Raw genomic sequence first — 14,532 nt, forward strand, 5'->3', positions numbered from 1 at the left:
TAAAGATTTGGGGTTGGGGATTTAGCTCAGTGGTAGAGCGCTTGCCTAGCAAGCGCAAGGCCCTGGGTTCAGTCCCCAGCTCCTAAAAAAAAGAAAAACAAAAAGAAAAAAAAAAGATTTGGGGTTGGGGATTTAGCTCAGTGGTAGAGCGCTTGCCTAGCAAGCGCAAGGCCCTGGGTTCGGTCCCCACCTCTGAAAAAAAAAAAAAAAAAAAAAGAGAGAGAAAAGAAATCTTTTTTTTTTTTTTAAAGGGAAGAATAAAGACCCCCCCCCCTCAGAAGTAAACTAAGCAGTGCTCTGTTAACTTTAAATTTTCTGAACATTAATGAGAAAGAAATGTTGCGGTAAAAATTAAAAAAGGGCGGAACAGTTCCTATGCATATCCTGGCTCCAGTGGGCCATTGGAACTAGGCCTAATGTATCTCAGCGGCTTCACATTGCCCCCAAAGTACCGTCTGATCCAGGTGGGTTGCTGCCACGCTAGTTTCATACAGAGACCGCCTAGCTCCAGGCTCTCTTACTGTGGACTCTGTTCACATTCCCAAACATCCACGCCCTAATAGTTATGGTATAAACTCCCAACAACCCTTTAAAATCAAAACTCATCAATCTGTAGCCCAACAATCAGATTTATATGTTAAATTCTCAATCCACAATACATCCACACAATAAACTTACAATCAATTGATAAGGATATAAACTGCCCACCTAGATAAGATAAATTTGTCTACAGAAATCCATCCCAGATACCTTGGCAATTCAAGCCCACCCAGATCTGGGCTATCTTTCTCCATCTCTATCTTAATTCTCCTCCTTCTGACTCTCCCACCTTATACTTTGTCCCCATCTTATTTTTTTTTTTTACTGTCCAGTCATGGCCTTGACCTAACTGGTGCCAGCCCTCACCTGCATATAGACATCAACCCACAAAGAAATGGTGACTGAGACACACCGTTATAGAAAAAAAAAAAAAAACCGTGAAGTTTAATCGGTCTATAGACGATAAGGCTGTGTTGACATCAGATTGGAAGTCAGTGAATGTGTTGCCTTGGGTGTGTGGATTTGTTTATATTTCCAAAGGAGATCAAAAGTGGATTCCATCAAAACTGATAAAGTTCAGAGTTGCCCAAAGGTCTTCTGAAAACTTTGGACGCTGACCCAAAAAGAACAAAGTCGAGAGAGAGCCTAACCAATCACCGCCTTCCCCTGCCAGCCAAGAGAGCATGAACAAGGAACATTCAACACTTAACCACTAACAGGCTATGAGCAAGCCTTTGGTCTCCTGCAATACAGAGCCATCCACAATGCAGGGCAACAATAGGCCTATGGGTAGGTTTAAAAGAGGCTATGCTGGGGGTTGGGGATTTAGCTCAGTGGGAGAGCGCTTGCCTAGCAAGCACAAGGCCCTGGGTTCGGTCCCCAGCTCCGTTCGGTCCCCAGCTCCGTTTGGTCCCCAGCTCCAGGGGAAAACAAAACAAAAGAAACAAAACAAAACAAAAAAAAACAAACAAACAAAAAACAAAAAACAAAAAACAGGCTATGCTGGGCTGGAGAGATGGTTCAGCAGTTAAGAGTGCCGACTGCTCTTCCAGAGGTCCTGAGTTCAAATCCCAGCAACCACATAGTGGCTCACAACCTTCTGTAAAGAGATCCAATGCCCTCTTCTGGTGTGTCTGAAGACAGCTACAGTGTACATACAATAAATGAATAAATCTTTAAAAAAAATGAAAACGCACAAAAACAGGCTATGCTGAATACCACATCCTGCAAGCTCAAGGCCGGACTACAAGCTGAAGTTTCACAGAGCTGGTGACAGAGATTGAGACTCCAAAACACAAGATACTAGAAGACAAAACAGTCCAGGAGTAAAAAAGTGTCAAAAAGCAGTACCCAGGAAGGCAAGGCGAAGCTTCACTGCTAGGTTCTTATCTCAGTTGTGGATATGCTCCTGAGAGACCAACAGAAAGGTCCCATCAGACCCCTGAGGACTCTGGGAAAGACATTGAAAAGAATTGAGAGGCAGCTTCAAAACTGTATAATTAGTAGCTACAACAAATGAGGGGTTGGGGGAGTGTGGTATGAAATATTTTGTGTCTGGCCCTTTAAATGACCCCATGCTCTTTATTAACAGCTGTCTCTTGGACTTCTGGGAATAGGAGGATATAAAAACCAGCAAAGGTGGGGTGGGGATTTAGCTCAGTGGTAGAGCACTTGCCTAGCAAACGCAAGGCCCTGGGTTTGATCCCCAGCTCCAGAAAAAAAAAAAATGAAAAAAAAAAACCAGCAGAGGGCTGGAGAGATGGCTCAGCGGTTAAGCGCACCCGACTGCTCTTCCAGAGGTCCTGAGTTCAATTCCCAGCAACCACATGGTGGCTCACAACCATCTGTAAAGAGATCTGATGCCCTCTTCTGGTGTATCTGAAGACAGCTACAGTGTACTAATATATAATAAATGAATAAATCTTTTTTTTTTTTTTCCGGAGCTGGGGACCAAATCCAGGGCCTTGCGCTTGCTAGGCAAGCGCTCTACCACTGAGCTAAATCCCCAACCCCCATGAATAAATCTTAAAAAAAAAACCCAGCGGAGACTGAAAGTTGGAGGGGAGAGAGTAAGGAGTTAGAGTCTCAGTCGTAGGAGAGGGGATAGTGGGACAGAGAAGACAGTTGATGCAGGAGGAAAAGAAGACTGTGTAGGGTTGGAGACGAGATTGAGCAGTGTGAACATGAGTTGCAAGTGAACTGGGCCAGCAGACTGAGCAGACTGGACAGTTGAGTCAGGAGAAGCTGAGCTGAGCCAGAGAAGATATTGTTGGGAGAAAAAAAAAACTCACAAAGAACCTACAAAGTAGCTATAACAATAGGAAAGAAAGAATTAACAAAACATTTTACAAATAGCTACAATATTGACTATTTTCTGCTTTCCACATTTAGCTTTTTAAATAGGTTTATTGAATATAAGTGACCCAATATAGTTGGGGCCATAGATCCCTGAGTTTGTTAAAGAGTTAATAAGGTTCGGTATGATAAGGCATGCCTTCAATCCAAGCACTCGGGAAGCAGAAGTGGGTGTATCTCTGAATTGGAAGGATAGCCTGGTCTATATAGAGAGTTCCAGGCCCCCAGAGGAGTATAATGAGACCTTGTCTTAAAAAACAAAAGACTATCTATTGAATGAATATACACCTTCTGCGTATGAGACATTGCTTTGGACACTTGGATGACACCGGGGAAGAAAACAGCCATCTTTTATTGTTTTGTATATATGTATGGGTACCACGTGTGCCTGCTGGCCTCAGAAGCGATAAGAGGGCATCAGATCCCATAGAACTAGAGTAACAGACAGTTGTTAGGCACCATGTGGGTGAGGCAATAAAAAAAAAACTGGGTCCTCTTTTAAAGCAGTCAGTGATTTTAATCTAAGCCATCTCTCTAACCTCCCCACAACCTTTTGTTTTATTGAGACAGTCTATATAGCCCCAGCTATCCTGGAATTTGGTGCGTGGACCAGGTAGGCCTTGAACTCACAGACAGCTGTCTGCCTCTGTCTCCAGAGTTCTGGAACTAAAGGCATGCAGCACTATTCCCCGGCTTAAAACGCTTGCACTTACAAAGCTCATTTTTCAGTGAACCAAGTAGGGTTTCCAGGGAGGAGAGAAAATTCACAGTACTTAAATACGTACGTGTCCATGCAGATTTAGCAGGGGACGGCATAGGGTAGGAGCTGCCATTTTAAGCTAGGTAGTAAAGCTGTTTCACTGAGAAGTCAACACCTGAGCTATTGAAGTTGCAAAGCTGGAGACCTGTGGTTTTCTGGGCATGGTGCTTTAGGCTGAGAGCTGGTTGGCTGGCTATGGGGAATGCAGAGGAGACTAAGTAAGAGAACACAGATTTCTCTGACTTCTATTCTTAGTTTAGGGTTTTGAGTCATTTGTATTACCAGGTAGGAAGGTGCAGAAAAGCCATGAAGAGAAGAGGTTAATAATGAAAAAAGGAACAGCTTTGTAGCAGTGAAACTACTCCGTGGTTGATCCAATTAGGGAAAGAACGGTGTCTGGGAGAAGGTGGGGGCACACAGCCAGGGCTACAGAGAAAACTTGTCTCAGTGGGCAAAGAAAAAAAAAAGTCTGGGAGAACAATCTAAGGGAGAAAGGGCAGTATCTGCTATGGAAGGTTTGCAGAGGGGATAAGGACTACAGAGCACATAGACAGAAGGCACAGAGGACTTGAGGTCTGAGGTGGGCCAGGCCTGGGCTCAGCGTTTATTTAATTCCTCTATAAGACACCTTGGCCCTGCGCACCCCACATCTCAGGCTCCGGGGCAACCTCAGTCTCTTGCACCCGGGCATTCAGGAGCAGGGTATCATCCTCCAGGAAGTTGCTCAGCTGGGCCAGCTGTCGGCGGATGAGGTTGGTGGTGCGGTACACCCGGCGTACACGCCCCAGCAGGTTCAGCAGCAGGGTCCGGTTACGCTCATGGCGTTGGACCCAAGCGTCACGTAGCTCACGGTAGCAGTTGTGTTGCTCACCCTCCAAGGCAGCCAGGGTGGCTCCACAGCCTAAGGGGCAGCGCTGCTGTCCGTTCTGCTGGCAGTGCTGGCGGTGTTCATCCAGGACCCCACGCAGAACCTGCGCAGTGCAACCCTCATTTGGGCAGGCCATCAGCTCGAAGGGGCATGAGTCCTGATGGCCCTTGCGATGAGCCAGAGGACATGTCACCAAGCAGCCAGCTGCAGCGTTCTTGCACTAGGGCGTATGAGAAAGCTCGGTATGTATTAAATTAGTCGGTGCTGGCTGGCTGGCGCTCCCAGGTAATCCCTAATCTATAACCCACAGACTGCAAAACAAGTGAACTCTGGAGCCTCCTAAGCTTTTCTGATTCCAAGCTGCTTCTTTATAAAGTTAGAGGGCTGAAGAGTAGTGGCCCTTCATCCCTGAGACTCACAATCCCCAGTTACACCTGAAATTCTAAGGGACCCACACACAGCAAGCGGTAGACCCATGATTCAGTCTGTTCTGCCATGTCTATGACCTTTGGGCTATTCTTGGCTCTTTTCACGTCTCCTGGCTCTGTCCCTGCCACCCCCCCACCCCCACCCCCCAATCCCTCAGGAGGACGAGAGTGGATGCTCAGAGCTACCTTGACTTGTAGGCGGCCAATGGTTTTTCGGAGTTTATTCACTTGAACCATCTTTCTCCTTTTCACCTCTTTTCTACAGCATGGACAGGTGTTTTGTCTAGAAGGGTGCATGAATATGATGTTGGAAGTCATATGCTTGCCTTCATGGGATAACCCAGCTAGTACCTCCTTTCTGTCTGGAGGCATATACCGTGGGCTTTACAGTGAGGTTTTTCCTTCCCAAGCTGAGGCTAGGACTTGAGACACACGGAGCGAGGGCACACACATGCTTAGTATCCTAGATTTTTTTTTTTTGGTTCTTTTTTTTTTTGGAGCTGGGGACCGAACCCAGGGCCTTGCGCTTCCTAGGTAAGCGCTCTACCACTGAGCTAAATCCCCAGCCCCGTGTCCTAGATTTTATAGTTGAGTCTTATAGTCACTGGAACCCAGCTTTTGGCAAACTCTTCCATTCTTAGCCACAGGAACTGACCCCCAGCCTCACCCCCACCCGCCTGTATTCCCAACACACCTGGCTAGCCACTGGAAGATGCACTTTTTGCAGAAGATGTGACTGCATGGCAACCTCATTGGCCTCTTGAGAACCCCATGGCAGACGGAACACAGGAAGTTGCAGTCAGGAGGGCTGGCAAAGAGGTTGAGATCGTACCCACCACTCTGCAAAGGCCAGGTCAGTGTTAAGGCCAAGGCTCCAAGCCCCTGCCACTCATACCAGCAAGATAACACAGCAATCTTTGGTAGGAAGGATGGCTATAGGAAGAAACTTAAGTAGAGAGCCTAGAAAGAGTCGGCACCCGCTTCAAGGGTGAGCCTGTGGGGGCTTGCTAACTCCTGCGTGAAAAGGCTGGACTGTTTCTAGCATATACTAGTTAAGAGCCTCCTGAAAGTTCTCTATCCCATAGAAGGACTGTCATCCATTCTCAGAGCGAGATAGAATCTATTTCTAGATGGCTGGGCATCTGTCTGGAATTGAGTACAAATCTCAGAGCTGGTGGAGACCAGGGGCTCACCATGATCTGTATCTGGACGGCAGCTCCACTGAGACTAAAGGCTTAGGAGACTGCACTTGGCAGCACCTGTGGACTGACATCACAGTAGCATTGTCCAGCGTGGGCCAATCACAGCTCTGGTCCAGAGCCCACTGGGACCTACCCTTTGCTTTTCCTTCTATGGATTTACTGTGTTGCCTCGGTTGAATCTAACAGCTGATGCCTAAGTAAGAGAATGAGGCTTCTAGAGGCTGGTTCCCCAAGGCCAGCAAGATCATAGTGGCTCCCCCACTGACTGGGTGGTCAGTTTAAATGTTGACCTTCTCCTCCAATATCCCTTCATCAAGAACTAAGTACTGTAGCAGGAGGTCCATTCTTTGGAAATCCCAGAGGTTTTTCATCTGTAAACTGAAAGGCATTGGGTAGACAATGGAGCTGTGGTGTGTGCATATATAGTTTTTTCACCCTTTAGGTATTACATGGTCTCCATATTGGTAGCATATAAGGTAGGCCTAAGGCAACAGTAACGGAGCTGCTGACATTCAAAGTCTTCCTTTTAGCCAGGCCATGGTGGTGGTGGTACACCCCTTTAATCTCAACAGAGGAGGCAGGTACATATCTTTGAGGCCAGTCTGATCTAAAGTGAGTTCCAGGATAGCCAGAGCTACACAGCGAAAAGCTGTTTCAGGAGCGTCTCCTTCAGGTGAAGGCCATTTTGGGAGCTACCACAGTATACACGAAGGCCACTCCAGATCATAATCTGACAGGGTTGGGACTTTGCTGGGCTGTTGTGAGACCATGTCTGCTCAGTAAGCTGAATTTATTGGTTCGCTAAGGTGAACTCCAGTGGTCATAACTGGAACCCTTCTGGGGAAAAATGCCAACATATTCCTGCAAGTTTACTATTGCCTAGGTGGTCACCTGTCTAAAAAACCGTATTCACGTGTAGGTGTGTTTAAGTTGTGCATTTGAGTGCTGGTGACCTTGGAGGCCAGAGTTAGAGTTACATCTTCTTAACCTGAGCTACCTCTAACCCTTCACACTGACAGGCTCTCAGTACTGTCACCATGGCTGCTTTAAACTGTATGTACAGCAAGCCTGCCTCTCCAGTACAGGCAATCACACCCAGGCTCCAGTCAGTGTAACCCCAATCTTTGAAAGGCTGAAGTAGGATTGTTAAAATTCAGGGCATTCCTAGAGTACAAGGCACAACCCAGTCTCACCAAAAAGTGGAAAAAAAAACTGGTTCAAAACCGCTCTTAGGTTGGAGAGATGGCTCAGTGGTTAAGAACACCGGCTGCTCTTCCAGAGGTCCAGAGTTGGAATCCAAGCAACCACACAGTGGCTCACATCCATCTGTAATGAGATCTGATGCTCTATTCTGGTGTGTCTGAGGGCACCTACAGTGTACTTATATATAATAAATCTTTAAAAAAGAAAAACCCGTTCTTATGGGAGTCAGTTACACCAAGTGATGTACATTCACGAAAGCAAAACAAAGCACATTAAAACGCACAAGAATCCGCCTGCCTTGGGTACCCAGATGCTGACTGCTGAGACTAACACACCGGTTGAGAATGCACTTTCCGGGGTTGGGGATTTAGCTCAGTGGTAGAGCGCTTGCCTAGCAACCGCAAGGCCCTGGGTTCGGTCCCCAGTTCCGAAAAAAAAAAAAAAGAAAAAAGAGAATGCACTTTCCACCTAGACTGATGGTAACCGTCCAACACATTAATACACAGTTAAGTTAAAACATTTTATTTGAGAAAAGAGGACATCCGAACCCTGTCATTCTCGCGGGAGAGTCAGCGGCAACGTCCAGATCCGGTGGAATTAACTCATTTTGAGAAAAGAGGACACCCGAACACTGCCACTCTTACGGGGGAGGCGGCGACAACGTTCAGATCCAGTGGAACCTGTGAAATAAATGACGTGATTAGGACTGTGGCCCCAAGCCAGACCGCGGGAGCGGCGAGGCGATCTGGAATGTAGGGGCCTGGGTTTCACCCTCCCACACTGGGGCAGCAGGGGGTGAGCTGAGGCCTCTGTGGCTCTGGGCGCCGATTCTCAACCCCGGCCACAGGCCAAAGCCGAGGATGATTTTCAACGAACGCCCATTTACTGGGTCAAAGCCCATCAGGAGCGACCTACCTGGACATGAAAACGGAAGCACGAACTCGTGGACACTAGGAAGACCACAAAGCGCCGGCGCGAGTATTTATATACGCGCTTCCGGCTGGTGGCGTTCGCGGCTTCGGCGAGGGGAAGTGCGCAGGCGCAAGTAGACCGTGGCGGAGGCGGGACAAGACGCAGCCAATCACAGCCTGCAGTTGCCCTGTATAGACGTTCGAGATCTCGCGGCTCTTGGCTCGCTATAAAAGGTCCCTTCCGCAGCGCCTCCCTCTTCTTCTTCTTCGGGAAAACACGTGAGTCTGTGTTACTGGGCTCTGATCTTGCGGCCTGGGCTGTGGGAATCCGTGGACATCCGGACGGACACAGCTTTGGCAGCTCCGCGGACCCTGGGGTTCTACTGATTTGCTTTTTCTTCTCTTGTCACTAGCAAATGGCGGATGACGCCGGTGCAGCGGGAGGGCCCGGAGGACCCGGGGGCCCAGGATTAGGAGGCCGCGGCGGCTTCCGCGGAGGATTCGGCAGCGGCCTTAGGGGCCGCGGTCGTGGCCGAGGCCGTGGCCGCGGTCGAGGCCGCGGGGCTCGTGGAGGTAAAGCTGAAGACAAGGAGGTAGGTGTGGGCCGCTGGCGGAGCGGGCTGCTCACCCTCTGCACGGAGATGCAGCCCTTTGACTGATCTCTTCCTTCAGTGGATCCCCGTCACCAAGCTGGGCCGCCTGGTTAAGGACATGAAGATCAAGTCCTTGGAGGAGATCTACCTGTTCTCCCTGCCCATTAAGGTACAAAGATGAGTCCGTGCATAAACAACTCAAGGGCGGGAATATCTAGATGGCTCTAAGTGTGCTGCCACATTTTATTGTCAAGGGTGGAGGAGGATTGGAATACCCTTCTTTGTCCATTGGTAGGGAGCGAATTTAATGTATTTGCCATAAAATCTCTTTTACAGGAGTCTGAGATTATTGACTTTTTCCTGGGTGCATCTCTAAAGGATGAAGTTCTGAAAATCATGCCAGTGCAGAAGCAGACTCGGGCTGGCCAGCGGACCAGGTTCAAGGTTAGTTAGGATCGTTTCTTGGCAAGAGCCGTTTGAACAGTAGGGCTGTACTTAACTCTCTCACTCTGCATGGTTACACTAGGCTTTACCCGTGTGACTTTCGTACCGGGAGAGAGAGAAAAGGAGTTCCTCCAGTACTTGGGATTGGCCTCACAGTGGCCTTTCTTGCTTAGAGGAGCACCACAGGTCCTGTTTGGGATGTGCTGGTGGCACGAGGTATCTACAGCCATTTCACTTAAGTCTTTTCACAGGCCTTTGTCGCTATTGGGGACTACAATGGCCACGTTGGTCTTGGTGTTAAGTGCTCCAAGGAGGTAGCCACTGCCATCCGAGGGGCCATCATCCTGGCCAAGCTTTCGATCGTCCCAGTGCGGAGAGGCTACTGGGGGAACAAGATTGGCAAGCCCCACACTGTGCCATGCAAGGTGACAGGCCGCTGTGGCTCTGTGCTGGTTCGTCTCATCCCTGCCCCCAGAGGCACTGGCATTGTCTCTGCTCCTGTGCCCAAGAAGCTACTGATGATGGCCGGTATAGATGACTGCTACACTTCAGCCAGGGGCTGCACTGCCACCCTGGGCAACTTTGGTAGGTAGCTCATTTATTGTGGCCTCTCTTCAGCTGTTTTAATCTTAAAAAAAAAAAAAAGACAAAACCAACTCTTTTACTGTTTCACAGCCAAGGCCACCTTTGATGCCATCTCCAAGACCTACAGCTACCTGACCCCTGACCTCTGGAAAGAGACTGTGTTCACCAAGTCTCCTTATCAGGTAGGCTGATTCAGATGGTGGTGAGTTGGGGTTGGGGATTTAGCTCAGTGGTAGAGCGCTTGCCTAGGAAGCGCAAGGCCCTGGGTTCGGTCCCCAGCTCCGGAAAAAAAAAAAAAGAACCAGATGGTGGTGTGTTTAGCTGCCTTAAGCTTTGTTGCCTGAGTTGGGGGCATGTTGTATACTAATGTCCTGCTTCTCTTTTTAGGAATTCACTGACCATCTTGTGAAAACCCACACCAGAGTCTCTGTTCAGAGGACCCAGGCTCCAGCTGTGGCTACCACATAAGGGTTTTTATACAAGAAAAATAAATGAATTAAGTCTGTTAATTGTGTTTTTCCTTTTGTCTGTCTCCCCCATACCTGGAACTACATAGCTCTGGCTGGCTCAAAATGAGCCCAACTAAGCGGCTGTGCAACTTAGACACAGAGACACAGGTGATGGCCAGGCCTGTCATTTTATTTCAGCAGTGGATGAAACAAGAGTTCTTTGTCTGGTGTCTTAGACGGCAGCAGTCTCCTTGGCAGCCTTTCTCTCTTCCAGCATCCTCTGCTTCTGCTTTGCCAGGCACTTCCTGGCAGAATAGTAGGCTCCCAGGTCCTGGTCTGGAGGAGAGATGGGCCATGGAGAGCTTGTTATAGGCAGGTTTTAGTAACGCAGGAAACAAGGACCCAAAACTGATCATACAGCTGAAAGGGTGGGGAAAGCCACAAGGTAAAAGGGTCACTCACAGCGGTCCTGGTAGGCTTTAGACACTTGGGTGAATTGCTCCAATTCCTTGGCACAGTTCTGCAGTGCACTCTCTCCTTCCCTCTGCTGACAAGCCTTAAGTCTCTCCTGGATGATGTTGATGATTTCTTGGTCCACTTTGCTGAAAGAGTAGGAGTCTAGCTCAAAAATTTGGAAGGATAGATTACCTCAGCCTGGAATCTGGGTCCACCTCAGGAGGTGTGGGGGTATGATACCCAGTGTTCCCTGCTGTTCACTTACAAGTCCCTTCTCCACTGCATCTCAGCCTCATAGATACAGATGACATCACCCTCTTTGCATTCCGTGATGTCTGGCACTCGACGGTACTGTCGGTGGTAGTAGTAGGTTCGGTTCTTGGCGTGCTGTTGTTCAATGAACTCTGGAAAGAGAATACCTTGACCTCAATGGCCCGTCAGCTTAAGCAGCTTGGGGCTAAGGGTCTGAGGCTCCAAGCTGTTACAGAACCAGTTTTATGAAAGGCTGGCAACAGTGGTTGTCACTACCTTCAATTACAAGAGAACATAATTGGTCCCACCTACCCCGTGGGGGTGGGGTGGAGTTAAGTAGGCAAGAGAGTCCCAGACATTCTTAAAATGCTACCAAAAAATGTGCCCTTACTACAGTAATGCATTTGGGACCATCTGTAAGCCAGGGGCAGTGACAGCGTCTCTAAGGAGCAGCGCACGAGATATTTGCTATGTTGTCCTGTATAATATTGAAGATGCTGTCTCACAAAGAAACCACAATCCTCAACGCTAAGGAAAGGAAAAGCCACCTAAGCGTGCTGTGCACCCCTAATGCAGGATAAATGGACTGCTTAAGCCTAGCATGACCCAGATGCTGCCCACCATTCTGGCAAACAGGACTAAGGGTTGAGTGGATCATTCTCTGGGACCGGGGATAAAGAACATAGCCATTCAAAACACCACTTTGCACAGGTGAAACTAGCTCAAAGAGAACAAAAATGACCACCCCGACCAGCCAGATGGTTACAAATTGTACATTTCTGTTTTTTTTTTCCCCCCGGAGCTGAGGACCGAACCCAGGGCCTTGGGCTTGCTAGGCAAGCACTCTACCACTGAGCTAAATCCCCAGCCCCAAATTGTACATTTCAACAAGGCTTATTGACCCGCTACTTGTGTACACCAAGGAAAGTGCCTTGCGGATGGATTAGATTCCCGACCACTATTTTTTTTTTTTTTTTTTTTTGGTTCTTTTTTTCGGAGCTGGGGACCGAACCCAGGGCCTTGCGCTTCCTAGGTAAGCGCTCTACCACTGAGCTAAATCCCCAGCCCCCCGACCACTATTTTTGAGGGCTGGCCTCGAACCCAGAGATCGACCTGCCTCCGCCTTCCTAGTGCTGGGATTAAAGGCATGCACCACAACCACCCGAATTCCAACTATCACCGATTAAGGGGGCGGCCCGGGTCGAGGTAAGGTTAGTTGGGGTTTTGCTGAAGGCAGAAAGAATTATAGACAGGTTAGTCCTGGGAAGAAGTGGACCATCCCGCGGTGCAGCAGGGTAGATGGGAGGTCCTGGGGGTGACAGCTCCGGGTTTCTCGGATATAAGGTAGAAAGAGTCCTAGATGCACTGGGATTAAGGAGATTTGGACTCCGGAGTCTGGGTGCAGGACAGCGGCATGCAGTTCTAGGGGGCGGAACCTGGCTGTGGGATCCGTGGGGTACCGGGATCTCCACTAAGCAGGAGCAATTCTAGACCCTGTACCTCTCACGAGGGTCACGGGCCAGTCCACGACGAGGTCGTAGGCCTTCGTCAAGTAGGTGATGGGGTTAGGGATCGAGGTCTGCGGCGAGGGAGCAGGCGTGCGGCGCGGGGGCTCCGGGTACACATCCTTGTCCCAAGAGTCCGGCATGGTTTAAGCGAACCCCTGCGGACCTTCCACTCGTTCTGTGTCTGGGTCGGCTCGGCCTGCTAAGGACGCGGGACCTCTACGCCTGCGCAGAAAGACGGCAGCTGCGCCTGCGTAGTGGCAGCCGCGAGGTACCATGGGATTGTGGTTCGCCTCTCTGGCACCCCCTTGTGGTTTCCGCGCACCTGGTTTAGTTGGACAGAGATCATCACCAAGTGCACGGAAATGCTTTGCCCTGACCTACCAGCTAAGATAGCAGGGAATGCAGTGAACATGGCTTGGCAAGAGTACACAAGAGTCGGGGTTGGGGATTTAGCTCAGTGGTAGAGTGCGCTTGGCAAGGCCCTGGGTTCGGTTCCCAGCTCCGAAAAAAAAAATAAATAAAAGAGTACATATAAGTCAACAACTGCTCTAGACTCTGCTCAGGTCCCTTGGGGGCTGGTGGGTCCCTGTAAACCTCGGGACTTCTCTGAATAGGCAGGGCTTGTCTCGTGTCCATAAAGGATTTCCTACCCTAGGCACACAGTGCTTTGCTCTGCAAGAGTGGTTCTGGTCCTGAGCTTGTGCCCCGAGTTGCCCACTCTCCAGGACTGCGCTCCCCAAACTCTTGAGTGTATGTGTTTAGAACCTGGTTTTGCAGCCTGGGTGCTGGTTATCTCCTGCCAGAGTTATGGGTTAAGAAATAGAGCTATTGGGGTTGGGGATTTAGCTCAGCGGTAGAGCGCTTGCCTAGCGAGCGCAAGGCTCTGGGTTCGGTCCCCAGCTCCGAAAAAAAGAAAAAAAAAAAAAAGAAAAAAAAAAGAAATAGAGCTATTAGTTTTAGAGATTTACCACTATCTAGTATAATATAAACATCAGTTTATGATCACAAAGTCAGACCCACAAATCTTATCATTTTGGTAGCATAGAATCTTTTTTTTTTGCTTCATTTTATCTTTTTTTTTAAAGATTTATTTATTTATTTATGTGAGTGCACTTGTTGCTGTCTTCAGACACACCAGAAGAAGAGGGCATCAGATCCCATTACGGATGGTTGTGAACCACCGTGTGGTTGCTGGGAATCAAACTCAGGAATTTCGGAAGAGCAGTCGGTGCTCTTAACCTTTGAGCCATCTCCCCAGTCCCCAGAACAGGTTCTTTTTTTTTTAAAAGATTTATTTATTTATTTTATATGAACACACTGTCACTATCCTCAGACACACCAGAAGAGGGTATCAGATCTCATTACACATGGTTGTGAGCCACCATGCGGTTGCTGGGAATTGAACTCAGGACCTCTGGAAGAGCAGTCATTGCTCTTAGCCACTGCGCCATCTCTCCAGCTCCCAGAACAGGTTCTTGTATGAATGTTTTTATGTTTCTTTGTTTGTGTCAGGGTCTTATGTATGTCAGGCTGGCCTGTAATTCCTGCCGCTGTGTCCCAAGTACAAGTGTTGGGATTATGGTTGTGTATCACCATGCTTGGTTTATGCTGTGCTGAAGATTAGAGCCAGGGCTTCGTGCACACTAGGCAAGGATTGTATCATACTTAGCTGGGCTGATTTTTCTTCTTTCTTTTCGAGACAGGCGTCTTTGGGTAGCTCCGGCTGTCCTGGAACTCGCAGACATTCACCTGCCTCTGTGTCCCCAGTGCTGGGATTAAAGATGTGTGCCACCACCACCTGGCTTCTACTTCAGTTTCTCCCTTCAAGTTTTTGACTTGAGTGTTGCCTTGGCTTCCCTCAATGATAGTCTGTGATTAGGATGTGTAAGCCAAATAAATGCTTTCCTCTCCAAGTTGCTTTTGATTATGATGCCTTTATATTTATTTTATTTTATCATATTTATTATGTTTTGTGTGT

General features: G+C 48.6%; 3 protein-coding genes and 2 non-coding genes across 8 annotated transcripts; 2 read left to right on the forward strand and 3 right to left on the reverse strand.

Moving 5' to 3' along the window:
• Positions 1–3,891: 3,891 nt before the first annotated feature.
• Positions 3,892–8,317, reverse strand: Rnf151 (ring finger protein 151). 4 transcript variants are annotated; one of them, XM_087571429.1, is made up of 5 exons: positions 8,272–8,317; positions 7,905–8,036; positions 5,646–5,791; positions 5,138–5,234; positions 4,224–4,743 (listed from the first exon to the last, which is right to left on the reverse strand). In XM_087571429.1, the coding sequence occupies exons 3-5, from the start codon at positions 5,702–5,704 to the stop codon at positions 4,273–4,275; spliced, it is 627 nt and encodes a 208-aa protein (XP_087427555.1). In that variant the 5' UTR covers positions 5,705–5,791; positions 7,905–8,036; positions 8,272–8,317; the 3' UTR covers positions 4,224–4,272. The 4 variants fall into 4 exon arrangements, with proteins under 4 accessions (NP_001100457.1, XP_087427555.1, XP_087427556.1 ...); NM_001106987.1 differs by lacking the exons at positions 7,905–8,036; positions 8,272–8,317 and adding an exon at positions 6,145–6,219 and having other exon boundaries at positions 3,892–4,743; XM_087571430.1 differs by lacking the exons at positions 7,905–8,036; positions 8,272–8,317 and adding an exon at positions 7,640–7,736.
• Snora78 (small nucleolar RNA, H/ACA box 78) lies at positions 8,105–8,232 on the reverse strand. The gene has a single exon (XR_015632498.1). It is a non-coding gene; the product is annotated as a small nucleolar RNA ACA64 (small nucleolar RNA).
• A 204-nt stretch (positions 8,318–8,521) lies between the features above and the next one.
• On the forward strand, positions 8,522–10,398 carry Rps2 (ribosomal protein S2). The gene is given in 7 exon segments (NM_031838.4): positions 8,522–8,546; positions 8,681–8,860; positions 8,940–9,029; positions 9,197–9,304; positions 9,556–9,889; positions 9,980–10,071; positions 10,277–10,398. Coding segments are annotated over 6 exon segments (882 nt in total). The 5' UTR covers positions 8,522–8,546; positions 8,681–8,683; the 3' UTR covers positions 10,358–10,398.
• LOC148002784 (small nucleolar RNA SNORA64/SNORA10 family) lies at positions 9,359–9,492 on the forward strand. Its single transcript, XR_015632518.1, has one exon. It is a non-coding gene; the product is annotated as a small nucleolar RNA SNORA64/SNORA10 family (small nucleolar RNA).
• A 107-nt stretch (positions 10,399–10,505) lies between the features above and the next one.
• On the reverse strand, positions 10,506–12,782 carry Ndufb10 (NADH:ubiquinone oxidoreductase subunit B10). The gene is given in 4 exon segments (NM_001109443.1): positions 10,506–10,674; positions 10,801–10,940; positions 11,060–11,198; positions 12,547–12,782. Coding segments are annotated over 4 exon segments (531 nt in total). The 5' UTR covers positions 12,695–12,782; the 3' UTR covers positions 10,506–10,570.
• Positions 12,783–14,532: the final 1,750 nt, after the last annotated feature.

This window comes from Rattus norvegicus, chromosome 10, assembly GCF_021556685.1.
Source record: "Rattus norvegicus strain SHRSP/BbbUtx chromosome 10, alternate assembly SHRSP_T2T, whole genome shotgun sequence".
Lineage (NCBI taxonomy): Eukaryota > Metazoa > Chordata > Mammalia > Rodentia > Muridae > Rattus > Rattus norvegicus.

Bases quoted from the DNA above. Each gene is read 5' to 3' on its own strand.
- Rnf151 (XM_087571431.1), bottom strand. From the start codon at position 6,224: ATGTCAGTCCACAGGTGCTGCCAAGTGCAGTCTCCTAAGCCTTTAGTC. The intron at 5,235-5,645 runs GTGTGTTGGGAA...GCACCCTTCTAG, and splicing joins ATCTTCCAGTGGCTAGCCAG to ACAAAACACCTGTCCATGCT. The intron at 4,744-5,137 runs GTAGCTCTGAGC...CATACGCCCTAG, and splicing joins TTGGCCGCCTACAAGTCAAG to TGCAAGAACGCTGCAGCTGG.